Below are 21868 nucleotides of genomic sequence, written 5' to 3' on the forward strand. Positions count from 1 at the left end.
CAGCCTGAACTTCTTGATCACCAAGAAATCAGCTACAGACACAAGGCTTTGACACTAAGAGGATCACGACTAGTCACAAAAAGGTAGCTGCTGTTCTTAAGTGCTCCCACTGACCAAACAAGAGAAAATGAAAAAAACAAAAACAAAAACAAAAACAACAGAAAGCATTAAGACCCTCAAGACACTGACTGCATGCCAAACAACATTCAGAGACTCTCAGGCAGGACTCATCATTCACTGTCTCCTTAATCTACATATATTATGAATCACGATTTACAAATTCTTCCACAGAGCTGTGAATACTTTGCCTCAGCTATCACATGTTCCAGTTAACCTTCCTCATGTCACAGCTACCTGAAATTTGCAAAGGCTTCTGTGAGTTCAAAGCATGTACAAATAAAGCCTGTGAGCACATGAAAAATTGTAGAGGAACAAGATGTTGTGTTGACCAAAGCAGACCCAGAAGCTCCATCATCAAAAACATACTGTGGTGTGACCGGTCTGACTCTGCAAGCCTAACCAACAAGGTGGTTTCAAGGTAGAAACGTAGCACTGAACCCATTGTCATTGTAAAAGCTTTTTTGGCATTGTTCAGTCAATCATATGACAGAGGTGCATGAGCAATGTTTGAATGACCTCATTTGGGTACCAAAAGCAAAGTACCTTTGACAGCACAGAGCTCAGAGAAAAGCTAGGTCGATTAGCCTGCATGGTACAGACTGCTGCTGGTCTCCGGGCCTGCTGTGATATTGCCATGCCGTACCGCTGTCAGCAGCGTGGTCTTGCCTTCTGATGAGGTAACAGAAATGTTACAGGATTTTATTTGAAATGGCTGGCAATTCCTACCTCTTTTTCAGAAACAGGACTACAAAAACACACCAAATAATTTAAGTCCCTAAGGACTGATGATGAGGAAGTGCTCACTACTCTCCATTTAATGTTTGTATCAAGTTCTAATTCTGGTGTTGTATTTGTTCTCAAACCCTTTTAAGTTGCAAGAACATATGAACACAAGGAAGTACAAAGAGGAATCTGAGAAGCTAAGAGATGCTGAAAGAAGGTAAACTACTGAAAGGGAGACGAGCTGCTCTTTAATCCATAGCATCAAAAAAATTCTACATTTACTACGCAATGCAATGGCTTGTAAGGATTTGTAGAAAATAAAAAAGGAAGGAAAAAACATGCAATGGAATGGATTGAACCACATGGTAATTATTCTCAGGTGGATCAACTGATCAACCATATGACCTTTAAGACCCAGCAGAACTCTTGGATATGTCAAAGGATATATTTGATCAAGACAATTGCTTTCAAACGGTATTAATTGCAGCCAGTAGTAGTAGGAAAACAGTTATCAGTCACTGGCACAATTTAGCTATGCTTGGAAATAAATAAGACCCAGATTTTAAACAGAAGTTGTACAGACAAGCAAGCCTTAATAACAACGTAGAATATTGAAGTCATGTGAGCATTTCTATTAACACGTCATGTCCCACAACACCATAACAAATTAGGCAGAGCTCAGACTAGTTTCAGCTGAAATCTGTACAAACTTTGCCCTTGGCTTAAGGAGCAAAAAAAAACAACAAGCATTTTGCAGCATTTCTTGAGAGAACACCACATGGCTAGGTTCTGACCTCCTAGATGCATGCACAAGTGCTGCTCTTGGCAGAGGAACTGTGTACCTGACACTGATGTCATATTTCATCAAAATATTTAAACACTGTCTTTTCAAACAGCTCGGTCAAAACTGCCTCTTTCAAAAGCTACAGTAGGCTACAGTTACCTGGAAGGGATTTGTAAACAAGCACACAGGTGTACTGTACCTTCTCTGTGGACATCGGGGAGCATATCAGCGGTGTGCTGCACTACAGCTGATCGCCTGTACACCATATGGATTCTTCCCTTTTCCTCTTCCATTTGTTTTCCTCTTTCCAAAGGCTCAATGAAGTATTCATCCTTATCAGTTCTTATCATTCCAGCCTGGTGAGGAAGAGAGAAAGCATACACATAAGTCACTTGAGAGCCCAAAGGCCTGGCCTGATGCTTTAAAAACAAATCTCAAGAGGAGTGAAGTATAAAACACTCAGCATATTCCTGTACTGTAAGAATCAAATTACTGCTGGGAACTTTGGTAGTTCCTCTGGACTCCTGGCCAGAGGCGATATCCTCTGCATTCTGACGCTGTTCATCTGCCTGAGGCCCATGTTCAGAGGCATTAAGTTAAAATCTTGTATGGGTATGATAGACATTACCCCTTCAAAAACACAACCAAGACCAAAGTCACATAGGAGTTTATCACTTGCACATTATACACAGTTAATTTGTAACCCACGTACAGTATGCTGAGCACTGTGTGCTGCAAATCCTGAACTCGGAGGTATTCTGAACCTCTCATGGCTCAGACCCTTCATTTTACTTAATTAAAATCAGTAGAAGCCATATGGTTTCCTACTTAAACACATATTGCTAGGTCCTGTAACCATGTAGCCATTGATGATCCTTCAGACTATTTTCTTTTTATGTCTTCCGCCTGAAAAAGCTGTGCAACAGGTTTACAGAGAAGGCAGATTGATCCTGGTGGTTACCACAATTACACTCAGAGTAGTCACACCTGCCTAAATCCAGTGTAAGGGAAGAGAGACTCAAGCTCAGGAGGGAAAATTTCTTTTCAGTATTTGAATATAAATCCCAGTAAATAACGGAGAAGGAAATCTGGCAACACGCTCAAGGAAACAGTCACTTAGGAAACCCTTAGTAAAGGCCTTCAACTCTGAAGCTGTCTTGAAGAGCAGTACGACTGCACTCATTCCGACACAGCCAGTAAAAGTGGGAACATCACAAAGGGTGAAAATCAGGTACACAGCATTTGAAGAAATACAGTGGAAAACACCAATGGGATACACATTTTGAGCAATCTGCAAGCTGATTTCAAAAGGTATTAACTTACAAAACATGAACCTGACTATAAAATGCAGCAGAGCAATTACTGACAATTACCCATCTGGCCTTATTTTTATACAATGCTGTTCTCCTCACAAGGAAATGATATAGGGATGGCTCTCAGGGCACTTCTCCTCCATCTCCACCAGATCCTCCTGACGTGTGTGCCTGTCCCTTTGTCAAGGGAGGGGACAGGAAGAGACGATTCTGCAGCCCTGTCCTTGTCCATTATGGCTGTTCCCTGCTGAGGGGCAGAGGAGGTGGCAGTGAGGGCAGAGTGGGACTGCAGGGTGCCAGAGTCATTTTCTGCACAAACTTACATAATTTGTCAGACATAAGTAGACAGAATTATGAAAGTATATAACAGCGCATTAAAATGAATATTTTAATCAAGGTATCCAAAATGGCACAAAGGGTATTGCACCACAAGCTTTCCATGCTCCGTGCCTTTTCTTACATCTGTGTACTTTTTCAGTCAATAAACTTCTTCAAATATTAGCTAAACTGCATAAATCTAAATACCATATTTTCCCTTTCTTTTCATTACATGAATAGCAATGAGAAGTGAGATCTTTGGTATAAATAACTCAGGTTAGCATCACAAGTCAGTTTTTCATGTAAGTACACATAATTAGACTGGGAATTAACAAGGCTCCTTAGCATGTTAACGGCTTATTTGCTTGGCATTTCTCTAAGCAGAACTAAGTTTTGTATGCACAGTTGCTATGTTACTGATGTAATACCTTATCTTAGCATAAAGACTTTTTGGTTAAAAAAAAAAAAAAAAAAACGAGAAAAGAAGGAAAAAAGTGCTCTATGAAGCTGCTGCCTATGAGTTGAATGTAGTTCTATCCAAAGTCCTTGGTGAGGAAGTGAAGCTTGGCTTCACTTTCCAGCTTTAATGTATATACTTGTCATCTGCGTTAAATCTGCAGAGCCTACAATTGTATTTTTGAGAATGGGTGTGCCTTTCTGTGAAAGGAATATAAGGATAATCTGCAAGCATCAAGTACAGTTTCCATTTTTACAGCTCTCCATAAAACACTCTGACAGACCTAAGACATTGCACACACCCCCCTCCCCTTAAGCTGCAAGTCATTATCTTCTACTGAAAAGGCTCCTACTAACTTCACAGATACTGGTAACCCTGCTGTATTAATATCAGATAGAAACAATGGCTATTTTACAAGTCTAATTACTAATTAATAAGAGAAGTACCCCAAGTGAACAACCTATTTCACTTAATCCTGCTAAACTAATCATGGTTCATGAGAAAAAAATGCAAATTGAAGAAGTATATACTTTGAGATTAACAGCATGCACAAAGATCCCCTTCCCTGCAAAGGCATCTGGCAGAAAAGACTAGCATCTAAATCTACAAAGCACAGGGCTGCTTGTTATCTGGCACAATTGCTGCAGCACACGATTTTTCTGTAGAAGATGCAGCGCAGTCTCTTTTGCCTTGGCACACATCTGGAATCACACACAGGATCAGGTCATGCCCCTTTTCCTCGCTAGATGCCACTTCAATCAAAGGGTAGAGGTTTCTTTTAGACTTTCTTTTTTTTTTTATCCAGTTGTTAGAGATGAGTATTTATGCAGACAGACTGCTTATCTCTACCTGTTGTTCAGTCTCATGGAAGAGGATAACTCCATTAATTTCAGTGGACTGGAAATCCTTTGCGGAGCTTCAGGCCCACAATCACAAATGAACATGATGCAATTGGTCTGCAAAATTTGCAAATGGAGCTAAAAGGCCGGATTTCAGACTGGTCACCAGCAACGTGGGTTTCCTAGAGAACGATAACTCCCACAGATCCAGAGCAAGGCCAATGACCTGACCTCCAGTACAAGTCACAACCTCCCCCTGGCGCAGCAGAGAAGTTAATTAAAAATACACAGCGTCAAATGGCTCACAGAGGCTGAAGGCAGCATGCACAGACCATTTACCACATGCAGCGTTGTGCTTTTTGGAAGAACGGTGTTCCCCACAGTCCCAAGAGAGAAAGGAGGAATTACAGTGGAAAGCAGGCAATTGTGGCTTTGTCGTCAGAGGGCCAAACCTAAAGGGCTGAGGAAGGAAAACTGAATGTGGATTAAAAAAAAAAAAAAAAAAAAAAAAAAAAAGTTACATTAACAGGAACACATTTGGTTTTTATTCAACAACATAACTCACTGACTTTCTTCCTCATCCCTTCCACACTTCTCAGCCTTGTTTTATACTCTGCTTCATTTGCAGGCTTGATTTTTTATCACTTGTGTGAAAGTTCAATATGTTTTTTCATCTACTTTTGACTACAAAATTTACCCAGTTTTGAGATACTCATCCTTGCTGTGTTTTACTACTACAACAAACAGTGTAAATACTAACACGCTCTGTCTGACACTGAGTACACAGGAGTTAAAATTACTATCATGGCATTATGTTACACAGCACACTCCAACAGCCAACACATTTTTATAAATAACCTTTTTTTTCCTTTCATTGGAAAATGAAGCGTAGAACCAACAGGAACAGTTTTGGTCCATTTTAACAGCCTACACCAAAGTGTGAATGCAAAATCCATCTTTCTTTCCATTCCATTTTTTTCTCCAAAATTTCATCAATAAAGAGTTTTAAGTTTTCCAAATGAATGGAGAAAGAGGGGCATAAGCAGGCATTACATTTCCAAGTGAATCTTCACTGTAAACTCTACTGTCAACCCAGCATTTCCTTCCCCACCAGCCAGAAAAGCAAGCAGGTGTTTAGAGCACATATTTTTAAAGGCTCACTTGGAGAAAAGATTGTGGTGGATTTTCAAGAAAGAAGTATGTAGTGGAATTTTTTTTTCCACAAAAGCACTTTTATGGAGCAATACAGGAAAGCACAGTCTGAAATCTTGGAATGCTATTAATTTTACTACTTTTTCTTACAAATTAGTAATGTTCAACATTTCCATCAACCGAAGGATGCAGTTGGAAATCTGTGCTTCTGTGAAGTTTATCTAGAACTGTCCTCACTAGTCTAAACAAGAACACAACAAAGCTACCAAAAGCAAAAAGAAGCCTTTGTGGCACAGGGACTGAGAAGGCCTGGAAATAAACCCGCCTGTTCTCAGCACTACTTCAACCCTGACTGAGACTTGGGGAAGTGGATTAATTTCTCAGCCTTTTCCAGACTCACTTCTCCCGCTTTTAAAAGGGCAGCAAATACCCCTCCACTGAAAGGTCCCACAGGGGAAACAGGCTCGAGTTCTGTTTAGCACCTTCTCTGCACCCCCACTGCTGCCTAATATCTATAATTTTGTCTTCAGCCGGCTCCTGACCAGTAACCCACATCATCCCTGCAACTCTCCTCGCCGCCCTCCCCAGTCCAGAAGTAATGGTGCATAGCGAACCGAGGGAAAGCCTTTCTGCCGAATTAAGCAGATGCAGGAGCAGGTCCCATCTGAGTTTGTAATAAAAGGTGCCTGGGAGCAAGGCCAAATCCAGTGTGGCACAGGCAGCCCACCCAGGAGGATTTCCCAGAGGACAGTAGAGGACATGTTCTTACTGGAAGATCCTGATAAAACAAAACCTGGAAAACTGGGGGATTTTTTTTCAAATGCAAAAAGACACAGACGATAATAATAAGGGAATTACAAATGATATAAAGCCTTGAGAAACTAGCCCACAAAGGCAGGTTAAATAAGGAGTCGCTGAGCCAAAATCAACAGCATTTAAGGGGGAACATGATTCTGTATAAATATGCATAGGGTATTAGCTGCAAGAGAGGAAAGAACCATTCATTCAGAGCAGTACAACAGACAACTGTAGAGTGACCCTTAAGAATGGATACATTTAACTTCAATATTTGAGTAAACATTACGGGTGGGATTTTCAAAAGTATTTTAGGAAGTTAAATGCCCCATTTCTAGTGGTTTGCAAGGAGGGCAAGTCATTTAATTCTCAGGTGTGTTTTGAAAAGCCCACCCTCAAATGTCAGAAAGTGAAAGCATTTGTTCAGCAAGGCAGCCGAGTCACAGTATTGGCCATTATCAAATCAAGTGCTCCTAATACTCACTCCTGAGCTTTACCGGAGAGTAGGAAATGATTTGAGTTCTTAAAACCTACAGTGCATTTATTTTACAAAATAAACCTGTGACAGTATCCCCATCCCACCTATCATTTCAGGGTGAATACCTAGAGGTCAGTTCTTGGTGCCACTTCTTGACACTCACTTCTTGATGCCAGTCTCCGCTGCCCACCTCTGTTTGCAAGTTGGTTCTTTTTTTTTTTTCTTCTAATTGTCTTCACCTACTGGAGAAATGGTGTTTCCAAAAATGAAAGCCACAGCTTTTTTTTCCTCATGCAAATCCCCCTACAAAACACTCATTTGCCAAATTGCCCATGAAAAAAGTAGGACAAAAATTACGTTAAAAGTAGTGCCGTTATGTTAAAAGTAGTGCTAAGACCTCTATTGTTGCACTCATCAATAGCGTCTCATTGTTCCCACCTCCTGCCCTACCTGCATTGGTTCCCTGCCACCTCTCACTGAAATCTGTAAGTTCTTCCAAGCAGGAGTTGCCTTCACATGCTGCGTTGCTACACCGTCTAGCATGGAAGGATACCTGACCTGGTGTAGATGCTGATCTACACCAAATACACTACAGGCACACTGTCAATAGAAAACAAGTATTACAACCACCTGCGTATAAATACTTGGAAAGAGCACAGAATCTTTAATGGGAAACACCAAACAACTGAAATGATTCAAGGAGTCCATGTTTAGAGCAGATCCAAGTAGGCATACTGTGCTACCAGCCTCCATCGGATCTTCTAACTGCTTCAGCACATACTGCTTTCTTGCTAATTCCACGTGCAGAGCATTTGGTGAACTGGGAATGTGAATGAAGGGAGGTCGGTACAAGGAGTCGAGCTCCAGGAGAGTCAAGCACCAGTTCACAGATTTTCCTGGATCTCATACAGCAGTGGCCACCGTGGGCTCCAAGGGAAAGAGCAGGGAAAGCAAAACACAACACGGTGCCTCTTCCCTAGAGCAACCCAGGAGCTTTCTAAGCAGGAACCCAGGCCTGATGCAATACCCCGTGCTGCAGGAGGTGAGCAGTTCCCTGGTAGCAGCAGGGCCAGCACAACCACAGCTATGCAGCGCTGGCCTGCCTGCATGCTCCTTCCAACTCCGTTTCCTTAGAGAGGCCGCACCACTTAACCTAAGCAGCAAGGAGCACTTAGAGGGGAGCAGGGTGACCGTACTGTGCTGCTCATCAGAAAACACCGGTGTATTGATCACCAAGAGCGTGAGCAGAGGTTTCAGTGACCAAGTGTCATATAAACCCCTCCTGGGAAAGAGTTCACTCTTGCTTTTTCTCTACAAGTCTCCAGCTAGAGCAGCTATTGGCGGCATTCCCATCCGGCCATGCTCAGCAGAGACAGCTGACTCCTGAAGGACATAAACCTGCAAGCTTTAGGTTTCAATCAGAAGGGCTCAAAGTTAGAGAAAAAAAAATAATAAAAAAAAATAATATATGTATATATATATATTAAAGGATACAAGTGGGAGAAGTCTTCAGTTTTTCAGTTTGGGCTGTAAAGGTTCAGGACGCATTTCCCAACACTGTTTGTAAATGAGTTGCTACTGGAAACTGAAGCCAGTATCACGGACATCTTCCTGCTCTGCTCTTGAGGAAGACATCTGGACACCAGCATCGTGATCACCAGGAGCACTACATACTTTCAGCCTCAGGGGTTTTTGTGCCTCCCACTTTGGTATCACTAACACTACATACTTTTAAGTAGAAAATGAATTCAGCTACAATGAACTGTAGCTGAATTCAAACCAGTTTAACTATTTTTCCATTGACTTTAAGGCCAGTGAATACATAATATATTGATCACTTTCAGTGAAGAATGCTTTCATCCTCATGTTTTTGTGGTTTTACTGTTATTTTCATCTATGAATCCACTTACCTCCACAATATTAGATTTCAGCTGTTATCTGTATTTTGAAAACCCTGGAGTTGCATGCATTTTTTCTAAGACATAACGAATCTGCCACAGCAAAGGTATAATACCATTTATGTTCTGAACTTGCCCCTAGTGCCTTTGTACTATGCAGAAGTAATTTTTAAAATGTTGACATGATACTCTGGGGAACAGAGGCATTAATTAGCAGCCGTTTCTCCCAGGCCAGATTTGAACAGTGAGGGAACTGAACACATAAGGCTGCCTTAAGAAAGCCAGAAATATAATATTGAAGTATTTACAGATTGTGACATGGCTGCTCCCAGACCAATGCGGCATGCGTGGGAGTCAAGTGTAGAGTAAGAGCACTGATATTGTCAAGCTGCTTTGAAAGGCTGTTCGCATTAGGTTTCTCTCTCCCCCTCTCCCTCTTTTCTTTCTCTCTCAATTTTTTTTTTTTTTTTTTTTTTTTTACTTGGGTGAGAAAGAAAAGATCACATTCTTAAATGTCCCTCTCAAGAACAGAGTATTTCTCACACTATACCTGCTCTCTGTGCTCAATTCAGACTTCTCTAACCAACTCCTTTGTCTCCAGGCTTGTTCGAGACTTAAAACCTCTATTTTTAATATATTTTTTTTATTATTATTTTGTCCTTTATCCTCTCCCTGCTAGAAGCTAGGAGCAATATGTAAATATTCTTCTGGCAGTTAATTGGGATTACATCTTTAGTCAAAGTTTTTTACCAGTTGAGGACAAACAGCACTGCATTGTATTGGATACAGCAGGTCTAATAGATTAGAGTTAGCTCTGGAGACTGGATGCAAATACTTGTTCAGTGGTGCACTTGGTGCTCAAGTGGGTCTTCAGCAGATAAACATCAAATGCCACTCTCTTGTGATGATACTGAGTATACAAACACAAGCCATGCAATGCTGACTAGCTTCGTATTCCTCTGTATGAGCTCACACTCCTTGATTAAATGCTTTATTGTCTGCTTTCAACGGCTTTCATGAAGACCCAGAGCTTTGCACTATACTGAATACAGTGAACAGAGAGATAAAATCCTTCCTGGTATCCTAAAATCAAATGTTTACCTACTCAGTGTAGCTTTCTCACCACTATTATATAGGCTTTTAGCAAAATGGCAACTGCTCCAGCTGAATACACATTGCAGACCTACTTTATCTGTACCCGAGGCAGAAAACTTTGTGATCTAAAAAAGTCAGTCATCCAATATATAATTGATTACACTGCACCATGAGGGATACATGATCAATAGAGCTTCACTGTGTTTTGCTACATAACAATCTTCATTTGTATTACAGGCATCTTTTATCCAGCTTAGGATCCTTATACTCTTCTGTAATATAAAGAGCAACTTAGAAATACCACATACTGTGTTCGTAGTGTGAAGATTTCAAAGAGGAGAGATTAAAAGCTTACAAAATTGAATTTTACCATCATGTTCAAGGCTCTGCTTTCATCTCTAAATGGAGTGGGCTGTCAATAATAAAAGAAGCAGATTAAAAAGCAGGTTGGAGTTGCTCAGCAGAAGGAGGCTGCCTGTATGAAGTCAGGCTGCGGTAACAGTCCTCGATAAGAAATGCTCAGACCATGAAGAAAAAGATCAAGCACAGGGATCTGAGGATGCAAAAGTCACCTTCCCTCTGGAGGAAAGTTTCAACTTTGGACCCTTCAGTAGCTTACAGTTGCAAATATGGAGTAATGAGAAGAAGCTACTCAGTTGGACTCTGCCTAGGAGGGAAGTGGAAATGAGAAGGTAACAGCTCTCACTGCAGCACACAGGGAAGCAGCCACGTGCAAAAGAGCCAGGACAGTTACCTTCCAGCCCAAGGACAGCTAAAAATTCAGTGGGAAAGGGGAAAACTGCCTGCACAATCAGCTTCCCCTGTTTTTGGGGAGACCATGCTAAGGAAGATGACCCATCTGTTTGATTAAAAGAGTAAGATCTAAATCCAATGTGAGGATAGTAGTGGGGACATCAGGAAACACACTGACGTGTTGTCTGTAAAAAGTATGATAGGACTTTTGGAGCCCACAACTGTTCAGATCAATTGCCATCTGAGTGGGAGCAAAGGGACTATTAGCTACCCAAGGTCAGGAGAGTAGGGCCCAAATATTTATAGAACTGCCTAAGTACATACTTCACTGTTTGGCAAGCTTGCGTGACAGCTATCAAGTGTGCAGCTTGTCTTCAAGAGCTGACAAACCTGCTTAGGAGGCAGTTCCTCCATCATTCTGACATCTGTCCTTAAAAACAGGGGAAGGAAACTCTTCTTTCACATGACAAATACACAACCTCTTAGGCAGGGTATCAAGTCCATGCTACATATCAGCCCTCCTGTCTCACCTTGCATGCGTCTTACCTCCAAAAATCAAGGTGTTTCTTCAAGTAGAACAATACAGGCAAACAGACTCTTCAGACATCCTCTCATTGAATGAGAGAGAAATAAGACACCAACAAAAAGCAAGCCAAAGAAAGAATAAAGACAAATGTTGACATACTGCTCAAGCGTGCAAAAATACAAAAAAAAAGTATTAGTCCTTCCCCATTCCCTCTGGAGATTTCTCCAAATCTTTATATTTTTTCCTTCAAAGCATTTGATGGGGTAGGAAGGAGGCTTTATTTGTCTGAGAGAAGATGAGTATCATTCTCTTGTATGAGTGCCAACAGTGTTGCTATCTAGCAAAAAGGGACACTGCATATGCCAAGTCTAGTTTGCCTTCCACCAGCATCACCTAAGAGTAACCAAGCTGGAAACCCGACACTTCGGTTTCCTATGCAGTAAAACAAATGAATCCATCACCGTGCACATGCCCTAGAAACGAAACGCAGAAATATGCACAGCATTCATAAGTGTCAGAATTGGAACATCTGGATCTATTCTCACTTCGAGCCACAAATTGCTTGTTCGGCTCTTAACAAAATCTCTTAACACATTCTCCACACGTGATAAGTTAAATGAGTGCTGCTTGTGCCAACCCAAGTAGTTTGAGCTAGCGTCCTCATTTGTTTCACCTACCACTGATGCTGATGAAGCCAGAACCACAGCAGAAGGACTCAGAACAGTTGCACATATGGAACTCAATGAAAAGTGAACCAACACAAAGCTGCTACCTTAAAAATGCTTTCTTCTGACTACTGTATCCAAAAACGTGGAAAATGTTTCCAGGGCTCTCCCCCCACCCCTTTTATTTCTCCCTTTTTCCCGGTTGGACAATCGCAGGTGGCTGACAGCTCTATCCTGCCGCTAACTAAATAGAAGCCCTATTGAAAAGCATCAAGAGCTCTGTGTTCCCTCAATTTAATATCCCAGCACCCGCCAAGCAGACACTGCATCCTGCCAAGACAAACATATGGGACTTGGCAAAAGGGGAGGGGGGCAGTTTCTGGAGACAGCCCTCCAGTCTAAACTTCTTAAGGAGTTGATATAAACATGCTTTTATAAAAAAGGTGCTGCCTCGTCTAAAAACACAGATTCAGCGCAAAAACACTGCTACCTTTCACCCTCTCTGTTAGTTTAAGGTGTGTTCAGTTCAATGACTGTGCAAAACCTGCGTCACAGCTACCTGCTGCTCGCTTTTTTAATCCAAAGACGAAAACTTTTTGGAGCCGCACTGAACACTGGTTGATTTATTGGAAGAAAAATAAAAGCAAAGAAGGATGCTTTGCCTGCAGCACATTTCCCTTTGCCCGCCTCCACCAAAACAGAGCTACGGTAGGTGGGAATTGATTATAAGTTTCCTACATGTGTAGCTCTTCAATGCACTGTGCGGATATTATTTCTCATGCCACATGACATGCAGATTTTGTCAAGAATCAACTGATCCTCCAGGTTTCTTTAAGAACATTTAAGGTAAGAAGAGTGACATTTTCTAGAAATTTCTCCAGTTGCACAGTTCACCCAATGATGTCCCTCTTCAGTTCACAAGTACTAACTGAAGTGTTATTTTCCAGAATGTCTTTGTGCACCACAAACACATCCATTTTGGTAAGAGCGCACAGCAAAACACATCACACCACATTACCTCGTGCTAGCTCAGCGTTACGACAAGTACAGGCGGTTGCCTCGTGGTACGTGGCCGGTGGTGTCTTCTTTGAGCCTCTGCTGTGGACAGGCACCTGATCTCAAAATTTGGGCAGACCAGCTAACCTGCAAACCTGAGAGGCCTACATGCACCCCTTGCTGTGCAGACAGGGACCCATATGCCCAGGCATGGAGACAGGCTGGGGAGGATGACATTTTGAGAAGCTTAAGGACATAAACACAGAAAGGTGCAACCGTTCACATAGATAGATCAGGGCTACGCACACAACGTGGCAGGATAATTCCCCTGGCTTGTGAATTGACTCACTTCCCCTGGCTTCTGTCAGTGGGCATGACTCTAGATTCCCGCAAGGAGGCAGGAATTGGGCTGGGATTCTGACAAGTCCTCCTGGTGGATGTGGTGCTGATGGCTGGCCTTAGCTTTTTTGCAAGAGTCCCTTCTGTCTGCTTGGCCCATCACACCACAGCCATGCACCGCTGACCATGGGGAAAGGCCAACCAGCTCCTGACAAAAGCAGAGACAAAAAGCAGCGGGCATGAGGCACTGCAGTACAAGCAGGCCACTCCTGACACCAGCTTTTGATGGGGCAGTTCAGCGAGGTGCTTTACCTGATCATAGGTGCTGTATAAAAAATCACAACAAGTATCACACCTATTAAATAAACACAGGAGGACAAGCCACTAATCCTTGCTGGAATAGCTGCATATCACTGACAGACACAGCCAAGTCCTGACACCACAGGAAAAGGGACACAAATTTTAGCTAAAGAATGTACCATACAAGTAAAACAGTAATAGCAATTTTAAAAATTCATATCAGAATAAATACTACCACTGAAGAAGACAGGCAAATAGAAGCACATTTGTATAGCACCATGGCTTCATTTATTAAACTAGCACAGAATCACATATAACTGATACCAAAAAACATGTCCATCATCTGCAAGGGCTAAAATCTGTGGCAGAATGCCTACAGATACATTTCCGACCACACAGATGTATTTTCCTGCTAGATAAAAGATTTTGTGGATAAAGCCTTTTTTCCCTTCCCAAAGTATAATTGTTTTGTAGTCACCGTCTCCTAACACCCTTACAGCGCAAGTCATAAATCTCAGTTTGGTGAGACTTGTGTGGATAGTTGGAGTTAAGTAACTTAATGCATACACGAGTCCCATTACTTATGTACAAAATACATTTGGCAAAATAGCATATAGCTCCCCTTCTGTTCATAATGCTACTGGGATCTCCCTAATATCTACCTACCTACTTCTTGCTCTTTTTCCATTTATTTTACCTCTAGTCACTGCTTGCATAGATCAACATAGCTCTTTGTCAAAATAAAGTGAGAGCAATCAAATATCACACCTTTTATTCTATTTATGACATTGCTCAATAATTTAGACTGACTGATCCATATTACTGTACTGCAATGTACTGCCTTGATCTGATATGTTAGCTAGATACACAGCCTCACTCCTCCATGCTGATTGAGCAGGTCTTTCCATCAGACATTTGCTGGTGCAGGTGAAAACATGATGTACCGAGGTTGTGACAATACCACTAGAAATACACTGCCACCGCATGCAGTGGTTGTGAGCGGAGCAAGACAGACAGATCGAGGCGGTCTCCAAAGGAATTAGCGAGCCCAGGCGATGCAGAAGCACAGCCCAGTAAGTTTCCTACCTTGGTGAGGGCACGGGCTGGGCTGCCCCAGGGACTTGCAGCGGGTGGCACAGAGCTCAGGCTGCCACCCGTGCTCTGGCAGAGCCCACCCCTCAGGCACGTCAGGGGATCCAGGCCCCTGCCGAGGTCCGTCTTGCGGGGCTGGCAGGGAAGGGGGAAAGCCGTCCAAAAGGACATATTTCTCTTGCTGCACATCTTCTGCATGTTAAAGTATTTATGGCCTCGACATACTTGGCATATAAAAAAATACTACACATTAGAAGAATGCTGGAAAAAAGTAATATGGCAGTGCTCTGTACATTTTGAGAAACAGATGTTATTGACACAATAGCTGGGTGCCTACAGAGGGAGGGAAGGAGGAGGGTTGCACATGAAATCTGTTCGCACCATGGATGGGCCTCCAGTCCCCACATACCCCTCCGAGGCTTCCTGGGCTCTAGGCAGGCAGTGAGGCAACACATCCACACTTGCTGGCTTCTTCAGGACTGACCCCTTTGAGCTATTTCTCGTATAGCAACAGGAATTCAACAAGCAACTTTTCCTATTTCAATGATCAATGTCATATAAAAATCACTGTTATATCAAGTCTTATCTTTGCAGAACTCCCCGCAGTACATTTCAGAATTAAAGCGAGCTCTTGCATCATTTTGCTCTCGGTTCTTGAAGGCTACTAAACGCAGACAGCAAAGAGAAGGGTAAGATTTTTTAATTAAGATAGTTCATAGAGTAAGATAGCATTTCTTTTAAAATATTGGAGATGCTTTTGAATCAAATTAAATATTCAAACAGTACCTGCCGCTCAGGTATCATAACAAGCTGAATTATTCAGTTAATCATTTAATAGTAGTTTTTCAAAAGCAAAAACATCTGCAGCTACAAGGAAAAATATTACTTGTTCGACTAAATATCAGGATGAAAACTCAAAACCAGGATGAAAACATGGGAATATTTACTATCCTCTTACAAACAATGGACATGATTTAGGAATAAGAAATTAAGATAATTAAGATTTAAAGATGATAGGGGGCCTGGAGCATCTTCCTTATGAGGAAAGGCTGAGAGACCTGGGTCTGTTCAGCCTGGAGAAATTAAGACTGAGAGGGGATCTCATCAATGTGTATAAATACCTGAGGTGGAGGGGACAGAGGGATTTGGCCAACCTCTTTTCAGTGGTTTGTGGGGACAGGACAAGGGGCAATGGCCACAAGACAGAGCGCAGGAAGTTCCGCACAAACGTGCAAAAGAACTTCTTCACGGTGAGGGTGACGGAGCACTGGAACAGGCTGCCCAGGGAGGTTGTGGAGTCTCCTTCTCTGGAGATATTCAAGGCCTGTCTGGATGCCTATCTGGGCAGCCTGCTGTAAGGAACCTGCTTTGGCAGCAGGGTTGGACCCGATGATCTTTCAAGGTCCCTTCCAACCCTTTCAATTCTGTGATTCTGTGATAGCATGCATACTAAAATACCGATGTCAAGCTGACCAGAAACAATATACTGATTTCCTTAACTAAAAGTGGAGTTCTTCCTGTGGTTAATAAACTAATTTTCAATAAATACATGTTATGTTCTTCATTTAAACACATCCAGGGCACTCTATGTAATCTGATAATTTAAACGTCATTTTAAGTTTATAATCTAATTTAATGCTGTCCTGTGAAAAACTGCATAGACAAAAGCCATGCACAACTGACCGTTTTGCAATTTAGTACAGAAGGAGGAAGTAGGAATAGAAGGAAGAGATCATTATCTCTGAACAGTCCATTGATAAAGCAAAGGAAGAAATAAAGACAGAGGACAGAGAATTGAGCTGCGTGAATTTGGATCAGAATCATGCACATCTTTCATATCTGTTTTTAAAAATGAGATAATCATTCAGTGCCATGCCAAACAGGAATAGTAAGTTTGAACCAAGACAGGCGTGTCTCTAAACCCCACAGCTTGGTGCAATTGGAGGCCTTGGCTGCTGGTGAGAGTCTCTTGGCAATGCCTGTGACCTACCAGGCTGGACTGTAAAAATGAACTGATGTTCCCACAGAAATCTGCAACCACATTTAAAACGTATGCAGCTTAGAACTACTCCATGTCTATGTCTGCATCTGATGTGAGAGCAGAATCTTCCCACAATTTCTGCGTCCTTCTCTGCAGAACAGAAGCTCTCAACACTCTCATTGATGCATCGCTATAAGGAGCAAAACACATACAGGAGATCCACAGAGCTAACCAACAGTCTGTTGAATTTGCACAGAAGAAAAGAAGATGGCAATATATTACTGGGTCATTGCGCAGGACTAAAATTAAGCTTTTTAGTCTCCTCTATAAACATACATAGGAAAATTCCTTTATGCTGAAATTTCTCATGCTTGGTTTTAATCCAAATGTTGGGTTTCTTTTTCCCCCCTTTCAAAAAGCCTAAGAAAAAAAATCAATGGAACTCCTTAAGAGTTATATGAAAGCAAAAAGAAAAAACAAACTTTGATTTTATGTGGAAAAATGTGTCTCTATTTTTTGTTCTTGGAAAGCCTACACAGATTCATTTTAACGGCGCAAAACTGGCATGCAAAATGCTTTGTCCTTAAAGAAGGAATTGTGGTTTTAAAATATCAGTTATTAAAAACTGAAAAGTATGCGTGGAACACACTCAGCACAGTCAGGCATCTCCCTGAGCACAGCATATCTCTGTGGAAATATTTACGGAGCACAAGTTTTTATCTTTGTGGCAAATACAGCTCTATGCTAGTACCTATTTTATGGTGAAAGGCTATTTGCAATGGCAAAATTCACTTCTGTGAAAGCAGCTTGAAGTAGGTGTATGACAACAGATGCTCAGGCCCATTGCGCCAGTAAGTTTTGTATGCGCGAGGTTGACAGTGCTTGCTGTAAATTTGGTGTTTTCTCCACTCCTGGAGTCATGGCATTACATAAGAGTCATAGCTTCCTTCAAAAAGTGGAAAGAAAAACAAAAAGCAAGGACATTTGATAGCTTTCAAAGAAGGAAATAAGAGCTCCAAATCAAGTGCTGAATACTCCAAAACTACATAGAAAATGAAAAGAAAACCGTAATATTAACATCTCATGATCTGGAGAACAGAAATGGGGACACCTGAGGTCAGCAGCACACGCCTGTTACGGCACACACCAGCAATATTTGTCTGTCTGCTGCCTGTACGCATTAGCCAGGAATGATGCCACAGAGCTATCAGCAGGTACCAGCATCCCAGATGCACAGTAACACACAAATTACTGCAGCGAGCAATGCTGAGGGATCTGTGTGGTCCACCTGCCCACACAGCAGTCACGAGTGAGCTGACCAGGTCCCACACTGCCATTTCCCTCCCACCCCAGCTCTCATCTGGCAGCTCTCCTCCTGCACCCCATTACAGGCCGCTGCGCCTGCTGGCTGTCTAGGGAGGCTCAGAAGGAATGATGATGTGATTCAAACACACTCTTGTCACTGATATATGTGTTATCACATCAACGAGTGTCTGCCTGTTCTGCCGCTTACCTGCACGTGTGTTTGCAGACCTGCAAATTTGTGCTTTTGCCTCTTCTTGAGAAAGCCCAAGTCATGCAATGAGTTTCACGTCACAGAGCATTCAACACCATGGAAGACAAAGCCATTTGAGGTGCTCCAACACTGACATCACATCTCTAATGTTCTAAGACATGAAGTATCTCAAGCCCTAACACACACCCAGCATGAATCCTAAGACCACACCTCCCACGTGGCACCCGTCAAATTCCAGCAGAAGGGTACTCCAGGTGACCTCACAGACCCCTCCTGACTCTTCTCTGCTGTATTTACTAAGTAGAAACTTATTTTTTTCATCATCTTCACTGATTTTAGAGATATGCATTCTCATACAGAGACTTTCCTGTGGGCTGCTTTCTGCATAGTTGGCTGTAGTTTCTCTACCCATGGATCTGTTTTCTTCTGTGGGTCATTTTCAGAAACAGTACAGAATAATAATTACATAGCTCTAGACAAGACTAAAGGTAATGAACTCTGATAACTCACATGCTCCTGAGAAAATGGATAGATACTGGAGAGCTTGGTTCAACCTTAACGATTTCCATTTCCACAAATATCAGCTTACATGGTTTGCTAATTTACGTTGTAAGGAGCACATAAATGAGCTTTGCAAAGCACTTGGCCTTTCACCAGGGTCAGCTTGGCTGCACTCGCTTGTCCTTTGCTACATGGGTCTCAGTGCTACTGGCAAGCTATCAACACAGATAACAAAGACTGTCCCTATATAAAAGGCTCTCCAAGATAATAGAAAATTTTGTCAAAACTAAGGTGAAATGCAGAGATCTCCTTAGACAGTTACTGTTTTTCTTAACCAAAGAGAAGAAACAGCAAATTGATGTATTTTTCTCTGAATGGAAATACTCTGTTGATCAAAATCTAGGAAGTGCCATTTCAAAGTACTGAAACGCCAAAGCTAGCAATACTTACAACAGGCTCATTCTTTTCAATTGGTTCTACATCTTTTTGCAAAATAACACCATGCTAAAATCTCCCAAAGGAAAAGCAATTTTAGACATTAGCAATTTAGTCAGGTATGAAACATGAAATGCAAATGACTGATTTGTGTAAGGCTAGAAAGTTAATTTACTGCTGCACCGATACTGCTTTAAAAAAAAAAAAAAAAGTAAATTTATTAAAGTTATCAAGCAGATTGCAAAAGTAGTCTGTGAAAACTAGGTATCAGTTATAAATCTAAGTGAAGCAAATATTTCGCCCCATTAACAAGAACAATAGTGTTTTAGTTTTATCCATCATTTCAAGAAACTCCCGATGAAGCACGGGGTCAGGAGGTTGAAGTGACTAACTTTTATTCCCATAACTCTTTCAGAGCCTGGATCAGAGAGTGACGACTAGAATTCCAGCCTGACCTTCCACATTAAGGTACGAACTTGTAATACAGATGACTAGTTCCTAGAGCAGACAAACCCATCTTGCCCGCTTTCCGCTTTTTCCTTTTTCTTTCAGTAATGCTGCATTGTATTTTCTGTCCTGTCTTGCTTCTTCTTGCCTTTGCAAACCTCAGACCATGCAGCTCTGAGGTCAAATTCCAGATACAAGTAAGTACGGTGCTGAATAAACAAGGAACATCAAAAAAAGGCATTACTGAATATGGCTTCTGTATCTCTACCCTGCAAAATGCAGTTTCAAATTCAGTACAAACACTACAGTCAGTAAGAACTTTGAGAGGTTACAAGGATTAAGTTTTGAGAACATTGACTATTTCAGTATCTATTTACCTTTTTTTTTTTTTTTTTATTTTACTCAGACATACTTTACTGCATGTGATATGTGAAGGCAGAATGTGAATGAGTGCCCAATTCATGTGTACTATGCGTGTTATCAAGGGTCCACAGAAGTCACACAATCTGTTTTTTATTACTGAAACCATAAAAAAGGGTTGTACTTACTAATTTTAATAAGCTTGGGCTATTTTATAAACTGTTAGCTGTGAGTCTCCAGGAATAAAAAAAAATTAAAAAGCTTATGTTACTTTGGTAACAAAAAGCAAAAATCCAGAAAGGAAATTATTTGTCAAACTGCTTTAAAAACACTGTTTAGTGAAAATACATAGCCAAGACTAAAGGGTGTGATTCAGTAACAGCTACAAAACAGATATGCAGAGCAGCACCAGCCACTGGTGATTCGTTTCAGGCCATTTTTAACCACCTACACTAAGGACATTATCATTTAACTGAGCTCAGATGCACTCACTGGTACGTCTCCACCTCCCCAAATGTGGGTCTATCTTCTACATGCTAAATACAGAATGTAGTACTGGATACTCCTCCTTGTTTACTTTTGAGTAGGTCTTCATACGTTAAATAGAAGGTACCGCTAAAGCAGCAGTACCTAGAGCAGAGCAAATGCAAACACGGGCAATATGTAAATCCCCATTTTTCAGCTTCACAGCACGTTTCAGTCTGCCCTTGTAGTTACTGTTTCTGCTCTTATGTCTCATGAGATAGGACAAACTGGGGAGCATTATACTGACTTACACACAGCAGCTTGAGCCTCTAAATCTATTGTTTAGAATCTATCAATTACACTTAAAACTGCTCCACCTTAAGGAATATTTTTGCGAACTCAGAAGTAAGCCAGAAGTAAAAGTCTAGAAGTTTTGGCAATCAAAGCTGGGACATTTTAGTTTAACAAAAAGTTGGAGCTTTTTCATGCACACTTTCTCCAGATTCATGTTCTTAAATCCCTTTCTAGAGCAGGTTATCTGAGGAAGACACCCCCATCTTCAGGATTATCAAAACCAGAGCATCTCCTTGTGCTGCAGCACACGAGCAATCCTTGGCCCATTTGGTGTCAACACTTCTGCCCATCCTGTGGCCAAGGTAAGAGTTGCATCACCTGGTGCAGCAACAGCTCATGCAGACATTTGCTCCCCTCTGATTCTTCACTCAGACAAAGAGGCTTGCCAGTTTGTTATACACAGACCTCCTGGAACTGCAACTTTCTACAATCAGATGAAATGTTCTTCAAAGTCAGTTGAACAATTAGGCCTTTCTGTGCATTCCAGTCAAGGCTGTTTTCTAGTTTCCAACCTGCTTTCTTTTTTTCTCTGGTATCATAAAACACTTATTTTCACTCTCTTCAAATACACTTTCATGCAGGACATTACGTTCACTGCTGCTGCTATGGCAAAAGACATACAGAAAAGCCTAAAAAAAAAGTCAATGGTAGTGCCTAAAAGACACAAAAATAAACAGTTTGGGCACCAGTCATCTTATCCACGCTTAATTGAAGGATGAGGAATTATGCAGAAACGTCAAATAGAAGGGAGTGATTCCACTTTCAGTCTTGCTTTCAATTATTTAATATCCTGCTGCTGCTTTCTGCTGACAGGACAATTGAGACCTTGTTTTATAAGACAAGTATCAAAACTCTGTTTTCAGTCTCCAAAAAGTGTCCTATATAGATGCTTCCTCATTATGAACCCCTTCCAAATAAAAAAAAAAAAAAAAAAAAAAAAAAAAGCTAAACCACCCTCACCTTTTTTGAATTGATATAGTTGAAGGGAGAAGACTGCAGAAGACCTCTGGAAACTGACTTCCTCCAAAACCTACAGAAAAGCACGATATGGTACTAACAAGACACTGAAAGCAAGCCTTTCCCCTGAATGTGGCAGAAGGAAAACACCTTGTTCCTAAGACACCAGGGAAGAAACGTCTTCCCTCTTCTCCTCTTAAGTGCAGCCA

The 21868-nt window shown here is 41.5% G+C and overlaps 1 protein-coding gene across 4 annotated transcripts in view; it reads right to left on the bottom strand.

Moving 5' to 3' along the window:
• Nucleotides 1-21868, bottom strand: part of ADAMTS3 (ADAM metallopeptidase with thrombospondin type 1 motif 3) — a 163755-nt gene that overhangs the window by 80519 nt on the left and 61368 nt on the right. For all 4 annotated transcript variants that reach the window (XM_084518019.1, XM_084518021.1, XM_084518020.1 and 1 more), the window contains one exon: nucleotides 1827-1983. In XM_084518019.1, the coding sequence (XP_084374145.1) occupies nucleotides 1827-1983 (157 nt within the window). The remainder of the gene's footprint in view (nucleotides 1-1826; nucleotides 1984-21868) is intronic.

Source organism: Aythya ferina (assembly GCF_964211825.1).
Source record: "Aythya ferina genome assembly, chromosome: 4".
Classification (NCBI taxonomy): domain Eukaryota; kingdom Metazoa; phylum Chordata; class Aves; order Anseriformes; family Anatidae; genus Aythya; species Aythya ferina.